Genomic DNA, 19,714 nt, shown 5'->3' with positions numbered 1-19,714 from the left:
AATGAAACACATCTTTTAGAACTGCCAAATTGCTAGAGATTGACATCACATCTAGGATCAATACTTTGCATTATTTCAGGGAAAGGTGCATTTGAGAGCTGCAATTTTTGGTGACTCAAGATATCTAGTTCTCTCTACCTTGATAGGAATCTAGAACTACCTCAATATTACTACATCATTCACTATCTAAAAGCTAAGTTGCAAGTTTTTTTTTCACTAATGAGGTCAATTATGTCCTTTTGTCATATATGAAGGGAAGAAGAATGTATGAAATTGAAGGCTACAGGGTATCTACCCATTATAAATATAGATGCTAAACGTTTAAATGCCCTAACGTCTTCTAATTTATTTATGCTCTAGTAGTGTTGTGGAAGAGGATATGATTAGCATTGTATATACCCTTCCATTTTTTGATTTCTCCTTTGTAAATATCTTTATGTTAATAAAAGATATATTTATAAATTAAAATAAAAAACATGAGTTGAGTACCAGCGATCAAAGGTTTTTGCTAAGTATTGGGATGTGAGCAAGGAAGCATCAAAATAAGAAACACATTTTACAAAATATATTTCCCTTATTCATTACTCTATATCCACACTCCAATTAACTTGTTATTAAATAGTTACAAGTTGATGAAGGATAGATTTTCAAATTTATACATGCAAATATAGTTCATAGAACACTATTGGCAATACAAATCATGCAATGTAGTAACACCTTATGAATCATAAATGGCTCTTGTATATGCATTAAGACCTAGGGGTAATAGTATAACCTTTGTGGGCCCACAATCAGCCCAAGGGTAACAAACTAATAATAATGATATGCATACAAAATGTATTATATCACATCAATTTTTGCACAGGACCATGCTAGCGTTATGTGTGTGTGGGGTGTGTGCTTCTTGTTCTAATACATTATTATTTTTTTGGTTGGGAAATAGTAGTGTTTGAGGGAAAGTACCTATGCTCTTCCCCTCATTGTAAGGATGGTACTTGTTATCGCACAAACTCCCACTTATGGAGATAAAGTCCCAAAGCTCAAATGCAAGTTGAGTGAAACTAAGAGAGAGGCTATTGTCACCTCACCAACCCTCTTCTTCTCTTCAGGTTGGCTCTCCTCTAGCTCAAGGGGAGCTTCCATATGGTAGGATTTCTAGGGTTTAAGGCAATGAGTTCCAATGTGACTGTGAAGAGTAAACCCAATAAAACAATTTAAAGGAGTTTAAAGGATATAGTTTGATGGAAGCACTGGAGACTAGTGCCTTAGCCTATTGCTATTTTTTATGGCATATGGGGTCAAGTAAGGACACAACCTTGGAAGAATATGGGTGAATCTAGGGCGATATCTAGGTTTGTTCACTACTAACCCTAAAAAATCCTCCTAGTACCCTAAAACAACCTCAAGAATTAATTCAAGGGAAGGCTATCCGCTAGGAACCTTCCAAGAACTTGGAAAAAGAAGGGTTTGTTTAAAAGACCTAAGAGAATGTGCCCTATCTACTAGAAAGGCACATTAGCACCTAAATTCATTCATAAACAATTTAAACAAGACAAAGAAAGACCATTTAACAAGGCTTTCATCCATCCAAAGCTCTAGACGATGATTATCTAAAAAGAAATAAAAGGCATCCACACATTCTCCTCCTAGAGAGGTCACATTACTCAACCTTCCATAGCCTTTTAGAAAAGAATAGTAAACAAAATATCAAAAAAATTAAGAACAAGCTATGGAATTTCTCCCTTAATTCATCCATGATTTACGAATGAGGAATTGTGTATGTGTTTATACCATATTCTCTAATTAATTGATCCAAAATCATAACAATGGGTTGTTCATGCCACATGTACAATAAAATCAACCACAAAGGAATGGTGTCCCCACAAATGATGACAAGTAGGGGTTCCAAGATGCCATGTCTAACCTCCAAAGGCTCTCCAAAGGGCTTGTCTCCTCCACCAATCAAGCAAGACCCAAGTCTTCCTCCACATGTGGATATATGTACCTCCAAGGTGGATGTTTAATCTCCAAAGTAAACTTGCCCCACAAAAATGAGCAGGTAACAACCAAAAAGCGATCAGCCCTTCAAAAATGGTGCAGTCTAACTCTTCTATGTTTTGGCTTTTTTCACTGTAATCCAATGATACAATTTTTGGCGAAATCACTGTTTTTTGTTGTTTAAAATGTGTGTTTGAATGCATAAATGAATTCAGCACCCTGAAAAACTCCTAGAGCACTCAGATTATGCAGATTTCATAACTCAGACTTGTGATTCCAACAAATCCATGCTGGATTTCTGCCAAAATTGATGGAAAATATTCCCAGAAAAGGGCCAAAACATAGAAGAGTTAGACTATGCCTTCAAAAACAGCTCTCAATGTGTAATGTCCAGCCTTCAAAGGTTTCTTTTGGGAGTATATGTCATCCATAAATTATACAAATGAACCATCCAAATCATCTTCCATGATGGAATCAGCCTGCCAAAGTCAAAAGGGAAATCCTCCAAAAATGGGAAACCTTTTTGGATCAAGCCGAGCCTCCATTTGTGTATAGCCTCCCTGTGCAGAATGGTCCAGCAGTATACATATATATCAATGCATTACTTCAAGGGTCACCTTAAAAGGTTGGGAGTCTGAGAATAAGAAAGCAACCTCATAATAGTTTTGTACTAAACTCTGCCTCCTTGAAAAGCCGGGCACTTTTCAAAACAACCAGATTATTAAAGGTGCAACAATAAGTCCCCGAAACTTTGGTTGCTGTGCTCAAACACCATATTCCAATATCTTCCCAGAATTTGCTCAAGTCATGAAAATCTTTTCAAAGAATCCAGAGTCAGTATCATTGCTCTGCAAATCAGCATACCGTAATTTTTCATTGTTACTAAGACCAATCCAGATGAGTGAAATTGATCAGATTGTAGGATCATTGAAAATGGACATTTCCTTTTGCAAACGCATCTTCCAAAAAGGATTCCAAAGTACAGAAATAATACCTCAATCTGTTCACACATTGGGCACCATCTTCCATATGTGACTGCTACCAGTTTCTCACGGAGGGTATTCAAACTTTAGGCCTCGAACTCTGCTGGGCATGAATATTGGTGGACATCAAAAACATGCTACAAAGATTGCACCCTGCTGCTGGTAGTGAGCAGTTTAGTCACTTCAAACTGCAGTCATTTTCCTGGGATACTATTGCTGCCCTTATACTGGAAAGAATATACTTTGATCAACCTGAACTTTTACAAATTCACCAGAGTATCCCTTTGTCTTGATACAAATATTGGGCTGGCAGCAACATGTTCCCTTGTAGGATACCATTTCTGCACAATAAAACCCTTCTCAACTTTATAAAGAATGACTCTTGCCACTGAAGGTGCCGCCCTCTTATGAATATTGTCCAAGCTGTGGGTGTTATGGAGGAAGGTTGTAATCATCCCTGATTAGGGAGACTTGCAAAGGTAACTTTTACTACTTGAAATTGCCTAATTGTCAGAAACTTGGTGTCCTATTTCTATTAGCCGGGAGTTATACTTTGCATCTACAAATCAACACGACCCTCAAAGGGATATACGTTCCTTTTGTTCTTAAAAACTAAGCTTATAGACCAAGCATCAAGTGTGTATTGAGGAGGCCAAGGTTATTGCCAGGGTTGCTCAGTTCCATCACCGTAAACTTAGAGAAGCTATTGAAATTGAAAGAAGGCCGAGCAATCTCAATAGAGATGACGGCTGGAAGATCAGTAGCTGCTGGATCCCGGCCCTTTCTTCCTAGTCTTGCCCTTTCTTGCTTTCGTTGGTTCCCCTTTATTTCGCTGTTTTTCCTGGGCGCCTTGTTTTTTCCTTCCTCCTAGGGTTTCTCATTTTGACTCTGTTTATATATATATGTTGTTGTTGTTGTTGTTGTTTTTTTTTTTTTTTTTTTTTTTTCCACTCGCTTGTTTTATTTATTTTAATTAATTTATTCTTTTATTTTATTTTTCGCTTGCTTGATTTATTTACTTTAATTAATTTATTTAATTTCCATTCTTATTATTATTATTATTACGTTTTTTTTTTTTTAATAGTTATATTGATTTATTGAGTCATTTATTGATTTAGTGTGTTTTGTTGTTTTTTTTTCTATCTATTTATTTATTTGTTTTTTTTTTTGAATTTATTTATTTATTTAAAATGAAATAAAATCTTTTTACCTTTTATAACTTTCGTAATTAAATTTATTCATTATTATTTTTATGTATATTTCAATTTTATTATTCCAATAAGTTTCTAACTAACCTTTGTATATATTTCTTTTATATATATATATATATATTATTTATACTTTAAGTCCCAAATTATAATTTTTTTTAATAACTTTCTAACTAACCTTTAACAATTTTTAAATTATTTTATATTTTTATTTATTCACATAATTTAACTAATTTCCATTAAATCTTGACTCTGGTCCTAAAGTCAAAATTAGTCGTTAGTCAAGATAGCCGTTGGAGTCTCTGCTTAGACTATTTAACATGCTAAGCTGGATCTGTTTCTTCAACTTGTCCTGACGATGAACCACACTTGTTGGTTCGAAACGCGTCGACAAATGATTTATCTTGTGATTTACGCCGAAGAATTTCTAAAACTAAGCTTTGTTCTTCAAAACTAAGAACCTTTCCAAAAATGTCAACCAGCATCCTAGAAGTATTTTCACACCATGTATGGTACTTTTGCTTGTGCTGAGCAGTTTCCATAACTTTTGCTTGTGCTGAGCAGTTTCCTTCAAGGGCTTGTTGGTAAGGGTCTCACACTCAGAACTAGTGCAAGATGGAAATCAACTATCACATTTTTTAGAGGCAAATACACCCAATGCCCTTAACCTATCATACTGATAGTCTAACCATCTTCATTATTGCTTGTGCCGAGCAGTTTCCTTCAAGGGCTTGTTGGTAAGGGTCCCATACTCAAAACTAGTGCAAGATGGAAATCAACTATCACATTTTTTAGAGGCGAATACACCCAATGCCCTTAACCTATCATACTGATAGTCTAACCATCCTCATTATTTATCCTTGTATGTATTAACGTAATGGTGGATAACAATACCCAAGGTAAACCCTCAATTCTTCAGGGCACAAGTGCATGTCCACAACTCATGTATAAATCATATATATAATAAAGCTCATCAAAAATTGACTCGCTAAGAGCAAACATGTCACAAAGTGAGAACTGAACCCAAGTGGGTGGGGTAACAACTTTTCCCCATAACTACTTGAGCTACACCCAATTGACTAGTTGAGAATGAGATAAACAAATAAGAGAAGAGAAGATAATTTTATTAATACTCATTAAATGAACACAAATAGCTCAATGGGACTGCTAAGTGCTAAGTACATCAGTGAGAATACAAAGTGGGAATGCTAAAGCAACTCCTAGAAAATCATGATATAAGCAAATCTATACTATGCTAAGAAGAATTTAAAACCTAAGTCCTAATAGCATGGAGAAGTGAAACAAAGCAATGATGCATATACAAGCAACTACAGCAGAGAATCAAAGGCCAAGAACCATCAGCCTTCTAGGGTGGATGTTTCTCCTAGGGGGCAATCAGCACTCTTGAAACCCTCTCTCCTAACATTTGAGGCCAAATGGAAGAAACTCCTAGTAAATGACTAGTCAAATGATCTTGTAGAGCCTAGAGATAAGTTATGGGATATGTTTCATTGTCTGGATGCAGAAGCTCATGTTTGGGACACGGATGAAGTACCTTGAGTATGAGGGCGATGTGAAATGTCTTGAAAACTGAGGTCATAGAATCACAAGGATCTAGCTGGGCAAGCAATGGTGGCCTCCTGGGGTCTCACAAATCTGATATTTAAGGCATGAATATTATTTGCCTACCTCTTGGTGCCTATATTCACTAGAACACAGGTGGGACTACTTGCAAATCGATTCCAAACACCAAAACTCCAGAGGCCGGAGTTGGTGATGGGACTTGCTTTCATATTGCTTGTATGCTCCTACGCTACGAAGTATCAAAATATATATATATATATAATCAATCGGATTGAGCCTAGATGGGACTAAAAAGCGTGTACTAAGCAAGATCTAAATCGAGAGACCTCCCTCATGTATGAGGCCAAGCACTTATGGTCCAAAAAGTGGAAAAAAACCTAGATAGAGAGTTTTATGGGACTCCCTAAAAAGGTGTTGGAGAAACTAATTCCAACCACCTGCTAGGTGTCACAACTGTCAATCCAGGTGTCATAGTTAGTTTGAGTTTAGTCCAATTCAGTTGAGTTCCAGTTAAGTCATTTATTTCTGATGTCTCCTATGTGTTCTATTTAATTGTTATTGAATAAGAATTTAGACCTCTACTCCACATTCTTCATTTTTTAACATGGTATCGGAGCTCGGTCTACATAAGACTCCTTGAGAGAGTAGAAGAGAACATGAGCGAACGTGAGACAATCGTGAGAAGCCTTCATTGTTTAAAGAAGCCTATAGCCAAGCTAGTGAAGGCCAAGAGACGAATCGTTGCTGTCCACTGAAAGAGAAGGTCGCAATTTTTTTTCATGAAGTGGCAACCCAGGGAAAAGAGAAGCCACGCAGTAAGGCAAATGTTCCTTTAAAAAAATTTAGAGGAGATCAATGCACCCCTGCAAAGAAAGAAGGTGCAATGAAAACGAAAAGTTACCAAACTACCAAATTCAGCGATTAATCGCACCATTCCTGTGTCGAAAACTGCGATGAGGAGAAATTAATCGCACTCCTATGTGAAGCAAAGTGTGATGACAAGTCAACACTGCAGCATGCAACCTGATTTTTGAGAAAACAAGTGATCTTAAGGTCTTCGATCACCATACTAAAGGAGCTTGTCACGGTGAAAGACCTCAAGCGACATGAGGCACCAAAAGTCAAGGGCTTGAAACGTCAAGCAATGTCGAGGAACAAAATGTCAAGGCCTTTGTATGGCACATTTGTAAGGCATTTTCAGTACTGGTCAAAAGACAAATGACGGCTACGAATGCCCCTCCGTTCTTCCTTTCAAGTTTCATTTTTATTTAAAAAGGGCTTCGTCTTTATTATGAAAATATCACTCCCTTTTATTTAAAAAAGGGGCCTCGATTTTATCAAAAAGGTATTTGATTTTTATTTTAAAAGAAGGGGATTTCGTATTTATCATGGAATCATTAGTGTGGCTCAAATTAAAGATGTATTCAAGACTTTAATGTGGCTCCAAGCTAAATAAAGCCTTTACTTTATCATGCATATGTGAGGTGTGCATATTAAAAAGTGCATATGAGATATTATGCATGCATAAATTTGTGTCTCTTAGATTATAATACAAATTTGCGTGATCAAATTTATTTGTGGGCCTTTGAGTGGTAAAGGGGAATCTGTATTGGATTCTTGAGCCACCGTTGTTATTTGGTGCCACCGTGAACCGCCGCCACAACCATTCTTGTTAGAGCCAGAAGTTGACAACAGAGAAGTGGCTATGCTTGTAGTTCAATTTGCTTGTTAAGTCATAATGAGCCAGTGATCAACAAATGGGAAAAGCCAAGAGGCTGAGAAGGTCAAACCGACATCAGGAGATGTTCGAGATCTATTTGAATGAGTTGGAAGCTAATGTTGATTTGGGGTAGCATCGGATGTGCTCTAGCCATGAAAATTGGTGGAGAGACTAAAGCACATGAGATCTCCAAGACCGAGAAATTGTTTGGGCAGATTCTAACCAGTTTGGGAGATATTAAAATAATTAATATTTTTAATGGAGTTCCTAAGTCTAAACTTAGGAAAAATAAAATATTAATGGGTATCAATATAAAACTGGGTTAGAAGGGTCCAAAAGTCATGAACCAAGGCAAACTTAATCTTAGTTGTTGATTAGAGATGTAATCTCGATCGTTGATGGACCAACGAGAAAAGTATAAGAGGAGGCTTGAGGGTCAATTGGAGAACACACCAAGAGAGATCAAGAACTCAATTTTCTGGGGCAGGGTTTGCTGAGGAAATTGAGTGAGTGATCAGAGTTGCAGCTGAGGGGCAGTGAATACATAGCAGAGAGGCAGAGTGAGTATCAGGAGGATCAGCGCAGAAGCCGGAAGAGGTTGACACAGAGCCAGTTAGAGGCCACGCAGAGGCAGTCAGGAACTGCGCAGAACCAGAGAAGGGCCAACGTGTGAGACCCAGAGGCTCCAGAGGCTAACGCAGAGCCCAGATAGGTTGACGCTGGACCAAAGAGGCTGACGATGGGCCAGAGAGGCTGACGCAGAGCCTAGAGGCTGCGCTAGGAGATTTTTCGTGGGACAGAGTGGGAGCTGGAAAGCTAGATAGGTTGACGCAGTCCCTATCGGAGTGACGCATAGCAACAGAAGCTGCATTGTTGTTGTGGGTTCGTTCATCCGGTGATTTAGCCGCAATATCCGTCTCCGACTGAGAGGTACTACTGCCAAGGGCATTCTCTGTTGGGTGAGCCATTTCTGGTACCCAGGTTGTATTTTGAAACTGCATAATAATAAAACCCTCTGAATGGCTGCACGGTTTTACCGCATTGGGTTTTTTTGGGGACATTAGTCCAAAAACAACGGTGTCACTTGTGTGCTTGTTTACTTTCAGTTGCTAATCTGTATGTGTTGATATTGTGCTTATATTTATTTTCAGTATTTACATGGTAAATAACTTGTTAAGTAATTGAACAAGTAGGGAGAAATAAATCAGATAGCACAGGAAGAATTTCTAACGAGTTAAACTTATAAATTCCAACATGGTATCAGAGGGTGGTTGCAGATCACAAGATCACTGAAGGCATCAGCCAAGCAGAGCAACGGCAACAAAAACAACTGTCCCGAGTGACAGAAGTTGTTCCTAGCAGAAAGCAGCAAGGAAGGGGTGACGCAAAGAGCCTGAGTCATTAGTTCGAACCAGGAGGAGGATCAACGTTGAGGCAGAGAGGAGAAAACCTGACCTACGCAATGCTCGATCATCTTTCTCAGTCAGGAAGGATCGATGCTGTGGCCAGGAGGTGCAGATTTTGCTGGTGTCGGGATTGCATAGAGCCTAGAGGCTCAGACCTTCAGATTGTTGAGGCATAGGAGGCTGTGGGTGAGTTGCGGAGCAAAGCTAGTGGGGTATTGTGGTCAAAACAGTACCTACCAGGGCAAGACCAAGGTGGAGGGAGTTGCTGCCAAGGATTTCTAGCCAAGAAATCCGGATTAGTGGTGCAGTTGCACAAATGATCGGAGAGGGCATCTCGATATTGGCAGAGGGGTTTCTAGAAGGGAAATCGAGGCTCAGAGGGAGTCAAACCGAAAACTTCCAGACGGGAAATTGAGAGACTCAGCAGGAGTCGATCAGAGAACTTCCAGGAGGGAAGTAGAGAGACTTGAAAGAGTCGAAAGAGGAGCAACAAAATGGCAGTGAATGGGCTGAGAGATCAGGATAGACTGGACGAAGCTTCCAACTTCGTAGTCTGGAAGGCCAGGATCTTGTCCATTCTAGACAGGTATCACATCAAGCACTTCGCCTTGAAAATGATAGCGATCCCAGTTGACCCGACTGAAAATGAGAAGTACGAAGAGGCAATGGCCAGGGCTAAGTGCATCATCCTTGACGGGGTCAAGGATCATGTGGTACCACATATTGCCGAGAAGAGTACGGCAAATGAGATGTGGGATGCCCTGAAGAAGTTGTATCAGCATACTTCCGTGCAAAGGAAGATGCTTCTAGAAAATCAGCTGCAGTCATACCAGATGCAAAGGAGAGAGCAGATAGATATCTTCCTCGGGCGATTGACAGAGATCCGGGACCAGCTGACTTCCATAGGGGCCACACCAGATGAGGAGATGTTGGTGAGGACTGCACTGAATGCAGTCTCAAAGGACTGGGAGGTATTTTCCTAGAGCTTACTAGGTAGGTCGAACCTTCTGGATTGGGAGGAACTGTGGGCGGCTCTTTGTCAAGAAGAGATCAGACGACTAACCAAGGCAAGGAGTAGCAGTAAGGGGGTCAGAATCAAGAAAGAGGAAGAGGAGGATGCTGCTCTAGCATCTGCAGGAAAGCAGGAGAAACGGAAGAAGGACCTCTCCAAGGTCAAGTGCTTCCACTATGGAGAACTGGGTCACTATGCAAACCAGTGTCCAAGGAAGAAGAGAAAGGGAGAGGCTTCTGAGACCAAGGTAGTGCCAATGAGGGCAGAGAAAGAAGTGGAGACAGATGACGACTGTGCCATGAGTGCTCATGCGCCACTTGAGTAGAAGTGGGGAGACATCGAGCTGTAGTCAGACGGACTACAGGCGATGAGGGGCAGGATCCTTGAGGTACCCAAGCTCTTGGATTATACATTGCTACGGGAGCCCCGAAGAGGAGTAGCAGGACTCTCAGATGTCGGTAGAGACTAATGCAGATGGAGCGACAGAAAGTGCTACAGTGCAGGAGTCCCGCGACAGCGCAGAGGCTAGCATGATGCAATTGTGCAAGAAGCACAGGAGTATTGCACCAGTGCAGGATGGCACGGAGAGGTGTGCAACGGTGCAAGATGCATGGAGTTGTTGCAGCAACGCAGAGGTCAATAGAGGGAGCACTTGTTAGCGGCAGAGGGAGCTTCAGCATCGGGAGAGTCTCTAGCCTGACAAGGATGTCAGAGTTGGGTGAATCAGTTACTTCCTTCTAAGTAACTGGGTTGCAGTGCAGCAGTTAGCAGTGGCAGTGCTATGGGCAGCACGATGCAGCGTGAGGAGAAGGGGATGCAATGCAGATGCAGTGTTGGGTATATGGACCAGCAGCAACACGGATGCAGAGGGAGCTACCGTACGGATGCAGCAGTGGCAGTGGCAAGGCCATGGGCAGCAGTACATGATGCAGCAGTGCAGAGGATGTTGGGCAGGGAGGTCTAGCATCAGCACAGGGACCAATGCTGGATGATTAGGGTGATACTCAGTGAGGAGTATTACTAGAGCACAATCCTCACTAAGAGGGAGTGTTGATTTGGGGTAGCATCGAATGTGCTTTAGCCATGAAAATTGGTGGAGAGGCTAAAGCACATGAGATCTCCAAGACCCAGAAATTGTTTGGGCGGATTCTAACCGATTTGGGAGATATTAAAATAAATAATATTTTTAATGGAGTTCCTAAGTCTAAACTAAGGAAAAATAAAATATTAATGGGTATTAATATAAAACTGGGTTAGAAGGGTCCAAAAGTCATGGATCAAGCCAAACCTAGTCTTAGTCGTTGATTAGAGATGTAATCTCGGCCATTGATGGACCAACGAGAAAAGTATAAGAGGAGGCTTGAGGGTCAGTTGGAGAACACACCAAGAGAGATCAAGAACTCGATTTTCTGGGGCAGGGTTTGCTAAGGAAATTGAGTGAGCGATCAGAGTTGCAGCTGAGGGGCAGTGAATACATAGCAGAGAGGCAGAGTGAGTACCGAGAGGATCAGCGCAAGAGTCGGGAGAGGTTGACGCAAAGCCAGCTAGAGGCCACGCAGAGCCAGCTAGAGGCCACACGGAGGCAGCCAGGAGCTGCACAGAGCCAGAGAAGGGCCAACGTGTGAGACGCAGAGGCTCCAGAGGCTGACGTAGAGCCCAGAGAGGATGACACTAGACCAGAGAGGCTGACATTGGGCCAGAGAGGCTGACGCAGAGCCTAGAGGCAGCGCTGGGAGATATTTCGTGGGACAGAGTGGGAGCTGGAAAGCCAGATAGGGTGACGCAGTCCCTATCAGAGTGACGCAGAGCAGCAGAAGCTGCATTGTTGTTGTGGGTTTGTTCATCCGGTGATTTAGCCGCAATATCCGTCTTTAACTGAGAGGTACTACTGCCAAGGGCATTCTCTGTTGGGTGAGCCATTTCTGGCACCCAAGTTGTATTCTGAAACTACATAATAATAAAACCCTCTGAATAGCTACACTGGTTTTCCCGCATTGTGTTTTTCCGAGGATATTAGTCCAAAAACAATGGTGTCACTTGTGTGCTTGTTTACTTTCAGTTGTTGATCTGTATGTGTTGATATTGTGCTTATATTTATTTTCAATATTTACATGGTAAATAACTTGTTAAGTAATTGAACAAGTAGGGAGAAATAAATCAGATAGCACAGGAAGAATTTCTAACGAGTTAAACTTAGAAATTCCAACAACTAAAAGGAAAAAGAATGCCTTCGCATTGAAATGCATAAAGGAATGCGTAGACAATAGCATTCTTTGAAATGCATAAAGGAATACATAAATGATAGCATTCTTTTGAAATGCATAAAGGAATGTGTTGATGATAGCGTTCTTTGAAATGCATAAAGGAATGCGTAGATGATAGCATTCTTCCCCTCATTGCAGATGCAAAGACAACCAAGGAGGCTTGGGAAACCCTTGAGAGGAGTTTTGGTGTAAGGGGGAGTATTCAAGTTGAAGATGAAAGTGGATCTATTGCAACAAATCTATAGTGAGATGAAGAATTTGGTGAATCCCACTTGAAAGTGGATGACAATGATGACGGTATGTTACCAGAAGCAAAAAAAGAGCACATAAACGTTTTTGAATCCCATTGTGCTTAGCCACAAGTGGATGATGGCTGTGAAGAATTTGCAGAAGAAGCAGAGAAAGAGCACACAAATGCTCTTGAATCCCAATGTGCACAACCACAAGTGGATGACGAACAACAGTGCTTGTCGATGACAATGAAGTTGTCATTATTGCAGCCTATGCTATGGTGAATCTAGCAATTAATATTGTTGATGTAAATTTGATGAAGAATTGTTGACTAATGATGAATGGTTGCATATGATGCAACAAAAACATCTTATTGATAAACTATTATTTGGTGAGAGAAGCCCACTTGGGTTTGAAAACCAAGTGGAAGAAAACCTCTTTGAAGCAGCAGAAGTTAGTAAAGAAGTGGAAGCAACAGAGGCAGAGAAGGAAGCACAAGAAGAGAAAGCTCTCATTACAAAGCAGAAAGAACAGAACCGATATGGTTCTACAAATATTTTTAATCCTAACATTGATTTCCAATGTGTAGGTAAACAGGACGATTATGAAGAAGAATTAAAGTTCCTTGAAGCATGGCTTGCAACACCATGTCTTGATAAAGTCTGCATAGAAGTTGTAGAAATGAATGTTGAAGACAACATGGATGATGAAAACATTAATGAAATTTTCATGTATTGGAGTCTTTAAGAGATATTTTTTTATTATAGACTTATGTTGCAGCAAAATATTGATGATGAAAAGCACACAATAAAAAATAACATGTGGCAGTCCAAATACAAGTCTACTTTTGAACAAGTAGAGAACATACATGGACAGTTTGGAACAATGGAAGAGTTGCACCAGAAACTGAAATTTGAAACCTACAACAAAAAGAAAAAGTTGAAGCAATTCAGAGGCTACAGGATCTGGAACAAAAGAAAAAGAAACAGAAATCCATTTGATGTCAATTTTTTTTTAAATTGTAAGCCTAGCTGAGACTTAGACCAGCAAGCATCTGATTTGTGGTTGTAATTAAGGGGGAGTGTTGGAGAAACTAATTTCAACCACCTGCTAGGTGTCACAACTGTCAATCCAAGTGTCATAGTTAGTTTGAGTTTAGTCAAGTTTTTTTGAGTTCCAATTCAGCGATTTATTGTTGATGTCTCCTATGTATTCTATTTAACTATTATTGAGTAATGAAAATTTAGACCTCTGGTCCACATTCTTCATTCTTTAACAAAAAGCAATAAAATTGTCCTCTAATCTCATAATAGATGGGGCACCTACAAATAAAGTGCTCCTTTGTCTTGGTCTCATGAAAATGGCAAAGATGGCAAATCATATCCCCCAATGTGACGTGGTGGTTAATATCAACTCGAAGATGACAAGAACCAACCCAAAACTGCCCAAGGGGAATCCAAAGAGCATGCATCCAATTCCAGTGTCAAAGCATGTAGGGGTTGTGAATAATAAGGCCACCTCTCATCTCCAAAAAGTGCTCCACGTAAAATGCCATCTTGGGGATTAATCTACCAAGAGGATCAACCCATCTAACCTAAATAAATTCTCTAATGATATCCTCTCGAGTCTCTAATGATCCTATTGAACTCCTACTTATTTAATGGGAGTGGACCATGGGCTTCAAGAAAGTATATGAATGGGGAGGGGAGAGGGGCAAGTCAATTGAGATACCAACCAAATGAAGTAGATAGGAGGCCTCTACAAACGAGCAAATAGCTTGACCAGAGGTACTAAAATTGCCTATGGCCTTCAAAGAGTGGTAGGCGAGAAAAGGGTAGTAAGTCCTCAAACTTGGTGCAAGAGGGAAACTAGTCCAAAGATGGTTCCATTTCTGAAGGGGAAGGGCACAAAATCTACCTGAATAATGGGCTAGAGAGTAGTCCTCTTGCATCTAATGATGTACCAAAGCATGAAACTTGTACTCTCTCAATGATGGCCCAATTTGACTCCAGCAGACTAGGCCCACAAACTCCAAGCCATAAAGAATTGTGGGTCTAATGAGACTATCAATGAGGTCCATACTAGACTAACTATCCTAAAAATGGTTTTAGAAACACTAACACTTAAGCAGAGTGAGGGAGACATGCTAGTTGTTGACCCGGAGTTGGAAGGCTTTCCTCAAACCAAATCTGGGCCCTAAAAATTTGAACACCTAGGTAAGAGTATGTTGTAGTGATCTTGATCTCCACACCTTGGAAATAAAAAAAGATACTCTAAAAGAATAATCATCATCCCTTTGAAGATTATAGCCTTGGTTTTTCCTAGGTTGACCCTCAATTGACCAAAAATAGAAAAGATGGACAAGATATCAAGTTGTCCCTACAAACCCTTCAGGTCAAGGACAAAAGAAGTATGCCATCCATAGTAAGGAAGATAGAGATTAAAATCCAGTGAAGAAGGAACCCATCCCCTAGCTGAATATGTGCTTGGAGAAAGGATTCTAGTTTGTCAATGTATATCCCAAACAATGTAGGTTTGAGAGAGAGCAACCCTACTTCACCCTAATGGTACTCCTAACAAATTTTGGAGTTCCATGAGTTGAACAGAGTTAGCCAAGGATGAACTCATAAAGGCACATGATGGTTGTGATAAGAATATTTGAGATGTCGATATCTTTGAGCCTCTAGAATAGGGCCTCCCTTGAAACTGAGTTAAAGGCCTTTTCAACAAACTAGCAAAAGACTTTCGAAGAGCAATGTCTTCCCTCCTCAATGATGGTTTGGAGAATTAGGATAGAAAAATGGAACTTGAAACCTACTTGTCTTGTAGCCCAAAGGTATCTCCTCTCAAGCTCACTAGATAACTGTAAATGGAGGGGTGTCATGTACAACATACAGAAAGTCTTTTTCAAGTAGGTTTAGCCCAGGTGGTTGGGAAGAATGAATGTTATACGTCCCATCCAAGTTCAATTCCCATAACTGACACATTGAGATCTTAAGTAGTATATCATTCTAACAACTTTTAGTCCTGTTGATCAGCCTTGTGTCCTAAACCTTCTAGGGTGTACCCTGAGTACCATCCTCAAAATGAGAAGTACTCAAGGCTATTCCCCATGCATGTAACCTAAAAAGCTTAGAGAAAGTGTGGCCCACAATGAATTTTTATAATTGTTCAGATCAAAGATGACTCCCGATTTACGAATCAGGTCAGTAATGTGATGAGACCATGTCTGTCGAAAACTTGGACAAACAAGATGGTTAAACAAATTGGTGATATAATCAAGCAGTGTTGGTCTTCCATGTTTGAAATGCCCAGCTTAAAGGCCCTCCTCATCTATGGCTCTGCTAGCATTCATCTCCTAGATGGCCTCACGGGTGTTAGTATAAAAGAACAAGTCGCAAGGATATATGGGGGGAGTGGCAATCAAAATAGAGGACTGCCCAAAAACATCATAGAGGGTGACTGTGTGGATGAACATGAAGTAGGGGTCAAGATCGGAGGGGAAAATGCAGTGCTAGGGAAAGATGGTGCGCAAGAAGGCTTTAGGGGAACAGCGGAGGGCTGCATGCAAATCACATCTCCCCTTGTGGCGTAGAAGACCATGACAAGATTTGCAAAGGATTAGGTAGGAGGTGGGATTATGGAGAAGAGCATGGTGAACCTGCCTATGATGTGTTTTGCAATCATCATCATACCACTGATTCTTAGGGTTGGTTCCATGGAGCACAGTGCAGGAGGAAGTGCTAGTAGCTTAAGGATAGAAGCTAAGGGCCGTGTCCCAATCTGAATAGGGACAAGTGTATCTGGAGGAGGCTGATTCAAGGAACGTGAAACTAGAGAGAGGAGAAAGCAGCTGTCAAAGGTGAAAGACAAAAACATCCAGATCTCAATTGTCGAACAACGTAGTGATGCAAGGGAGGCTAGGGGAAGACCGGGGGGAGAAGAGTGGGGGGCTTGCTTTGAGGGAGAAGGATAAGAGGGAATGATCAGCTAACAGGATGGGAATGACAGAAAACTAGTGGAACCAGTTCGCTTAATCTCTGCTAAAAAAATTCTAGTTTAGGATTTAACTATACAAAATCCATTTCACAAGGAAATTCTTCATTTTTCTAGCATTTGGGAATAGAAGAAAATATAGAATTGAAACTGCACAATGAAATGAGACGGAAGTACAGAGTTCAAATGTATTAAATGGAAACCTCCAACACGATTTTCCTTGTTAATTCAACTTCTTGCATTGCTTCTTGTAGTGATTTCTTCTATGAATGCCAATTTAATTTTAGAATGCATCATATAGAAGTTCTCAAGCTAATTTTTCAATTTTCTGGTGTTTGGGGAGAGGACAAATGGAATTGAAATCACATAATGAAATGAGGAAAAAGTACAGTTGAAGTGTATTAAATGGAATTCTCTAGCATGATTTCTTAGTTAATTTAAAATCCTGTGTTACTTATCGTTTGGCTTCTTAGTGATAACCAATTTAATTTTAGAATGTTTCATATAGGATGCTTCCAAAGGATCAAAAGGGTCACCTGATATTAAATCAGCCAAAAAACAAACACATCAGCTTATAAGGACTACAAAAATGCCTTCAATGACATCGATAGGCATTTTTACAAAACATTTAAGCAAAAACCCAGATTGTTATAGCTGTTGAAAATCTGAATCCGCGATGCCAATGACATCCATATTACATACATACATAGCATCCAGCCCCCAGTCCCAATCACCTAAACTGTGATCAGCATCTACCTTGTACTTTATGCATTTTTGTAAATCTGTTTAAATTTAATGTGTATACCTCTGCTACTTTTGGATACAAGTAATAAGGCATCAAGCAAGGTCTCCACTACAACGCTGTAGCTTACATACATACATAGAATCCAGCCCCCAGCCCCAATCACCTAACCTATGATCGGCATCTACCTTGTACTTTATCATTTTTATGAATCTGTTTAAATTTAATGAGTATACCTCTGCTATTTTTGGATACAAAGGCATCAAGCATGGTCTCCACTACAACGCTGTAGCTTCCAAAGTACATATATATACAGAAAGAGAGAGGCTACCAAGCAATATACATGTCAAAAACACCTTTTCTTCCTAGTTTTGAATTTGTTTCTCAAATTAACTGTTTGCGAACATAAAGTAAAGTTCATCAATAGTTGCTCCCTTAGTTGCCACATTCCACGATTTTTCCACGGAAAATTACAAGTTCATTAAATCTGAAGAACTGCCAAAATTTATGGCATATATTATCGCAGATTTAATAGTAAATTTCAAGTTTAATGGCGAATTTAACGGCCAGCCAAATTGTTTTTTATAAAATTCATCCATTGTTCTAATATATATATAATACTGTCTTTAACATATTTTCAGCTCTAACAAAACTGGCTTCATATGTTTTTGGCTTTCCCAAATTTCTTTGTCACGGAACACGAACCAAGTGACTTATATGGCACGCAATAAACCAGGTTTTCAATGCTCTGACCCAGTGGGCAGTTTTAATTTTACCATTCAACATTAAACTGACTGACAAAAAGCTAAAGGCGTACCTGCAATATAACAGAATTGATGACGTCTGCATATTTTACTGCCAAGTTAAGTGACATACACCGGGCAGGGGCGATTGCATAGCACCGAATCTGACTTCTGGGTATATTACCCAAGTTCTTCCTGTTGTTTACCACCACCAAAGTAAGCAGGGCAGCAACTCCTGACCCAAGTGAGTGCCCTGCAAAAGTAAGGGTATATGAAGCGTTTTTCTCGATCAAATCCTTCAATGTGTCGGATTCAGCAGTGATCAGCCAAGTAGCAGACTTGAGAAGCCCATTATGCACATAGCCTCCATCAAACATCGCTTGCCCGAGCTTATTGTCCAGCAATACAGCATAATCACTTTCCTTAACCAAATTTAGGCCTCTAATGGCCAAAACTATATCATGAGCCTCATGATCAACGTAAATCAGATATGGTGGAGCTCTGCCCTGTGTGGTCTCATAAGTGACCCTCTTCACTAACCAATCAGGATTCATCCTATAGCCTCCTGGAGGTGCCCATTTAGGGTTTCTCAAATCATCTTCATAAACTGCAAGGATTATTCTACAAATCCTTGGCACAGGTTCAAAATCCTCAATATTGGCAAGTGCCCATTTTTCACTGTCATGGGCTCCTGAGTGTATACAACGTTTCCATGCCCACCTAGAACATCCCACGCAATATATACATTCTAACAGAGGTATTCCAAAGGTAGACATGCTTATTTACCAGTAGACATTTGAATGCGATAACCCCAAGGCAAACTTCATAAAACCCATATGCGAGAAAAAAAAAATCAGAAATTCGCTGCTGCACACAGTTCAAATCGGACTTATGTCCAGTAGCTCAGATGTCGAGTAGTGTACCCAATTCAAATTAGGCCTATCTCAAATAGCTTAGATGTCTATAGGTGGGATTGGTAAAACATGAATGATTTTTGCAGCGGATTGGTGAAAGTGAACTTGAACTTGGAACCCAAATGTCGATTAGACATGAAAATTAAAATAGATTTGCAGACATTAAAATTGCACTCAAAGCCCAAATAGATTACAATGAAAAGGGGATTAAGACAGACTGGAGAGTTGAGAGAGAGTGGCCAGATGGTGCCAACTTCAGCGTCATTAAAATATTGCTTGGTATTGTTGCTTACACCAATTCGTTGGCTTCATATGAGTTGGCGGATAGGGCAGTTGTCTCAGTAATGTAACCCTTCACAGACATCAGTTCAAGAAAATTAAATATGACATCTGGCTGGACGCTCCATTAGCCAGCACATAGGTTTCAGTTGCCACTGTTTTAGGTGGGGCAGTGTGGATGGACCGTATTTACATTTGTTTTCATTTGTTATGTGAAAAAAGTAAGGGACATTGTCTATTGGACGAAGTGTAAAGTGTGGAGAGGAGAGTATAAAAGTATTTTGATTAGGGTGGCCTGCAACAGGTGGTTTGAATAAATTAATGGAGTAGCCATCCAATAGCTTTGTAAGTTAGGCCAGTTCACTTGGATTTTAGAATCGGATACCTGAGGGTCTTCTTTCTAAATCATTAGATTGATCAGAATTTACGATTCAATTCACAAAACAGTAAAATTCTGAAAGCAGTTGTCTATAACGCGATTTTTTGAAAGTCTTTCCGGCGGGTTTTTCTGGTCGAAATCAGGCAAAAATTTATTGGAATCGCAAGTTTGATAGCTAGTTTCTGCACAATGAAAGCGTCCCAGGGGTGTTTCAGGGTGCTGAATCTAAATATGCAGTTAAAAAACCATTTTAAC

The 19,714-nt window shown here is 40.1% G+C and overlaps 1 protein-coding gene across 1 annotated transcript in view; it reads right to left on the bottom strand.

Moving 5' to 3' along the window:
- Positions 1–19,273, bottom strand: part of LOC149236475 (uncharacterized) — a 289,290-nt gene extending 270,017 nt beyond the window's left edge. The window contains exon 1 of the mRNA XM_089372397.1: positions 17,962–19,273. Coding sequence (XP_089228523.1) covers positions 17,962–18,663 — 702 coding nt within the window. The 5' untranslated portion in view covers positions 18,664–19,273. The remainder of the gene's footprint in view (positions 1–17,961) is intronic.
- Between the last annotated feature and the right edge of the window lie 441 nt (positions 19,274–19,714).

Source organism: Pinus tabuliformis, chromosome 8 (assembly GCF_031772625.1).
Source record: "Pinus tabuliformis cultivar Carrire ecotype Pingquan chromosome 8, CPIR1, whole genome shotgun sequence".
Taxonomy (NCBI): domain Eukaryota; kingdom Viridiplantae; phylum Streptophyta; class Pinopsida; order Pinales; family Pinaceae; genus Pinus; species Pinus tabuliformis.
Note: the sequence above shows the minus strand (reverse complement) of the source record. Positions and strands in the feature narration are given on the sequence as shown.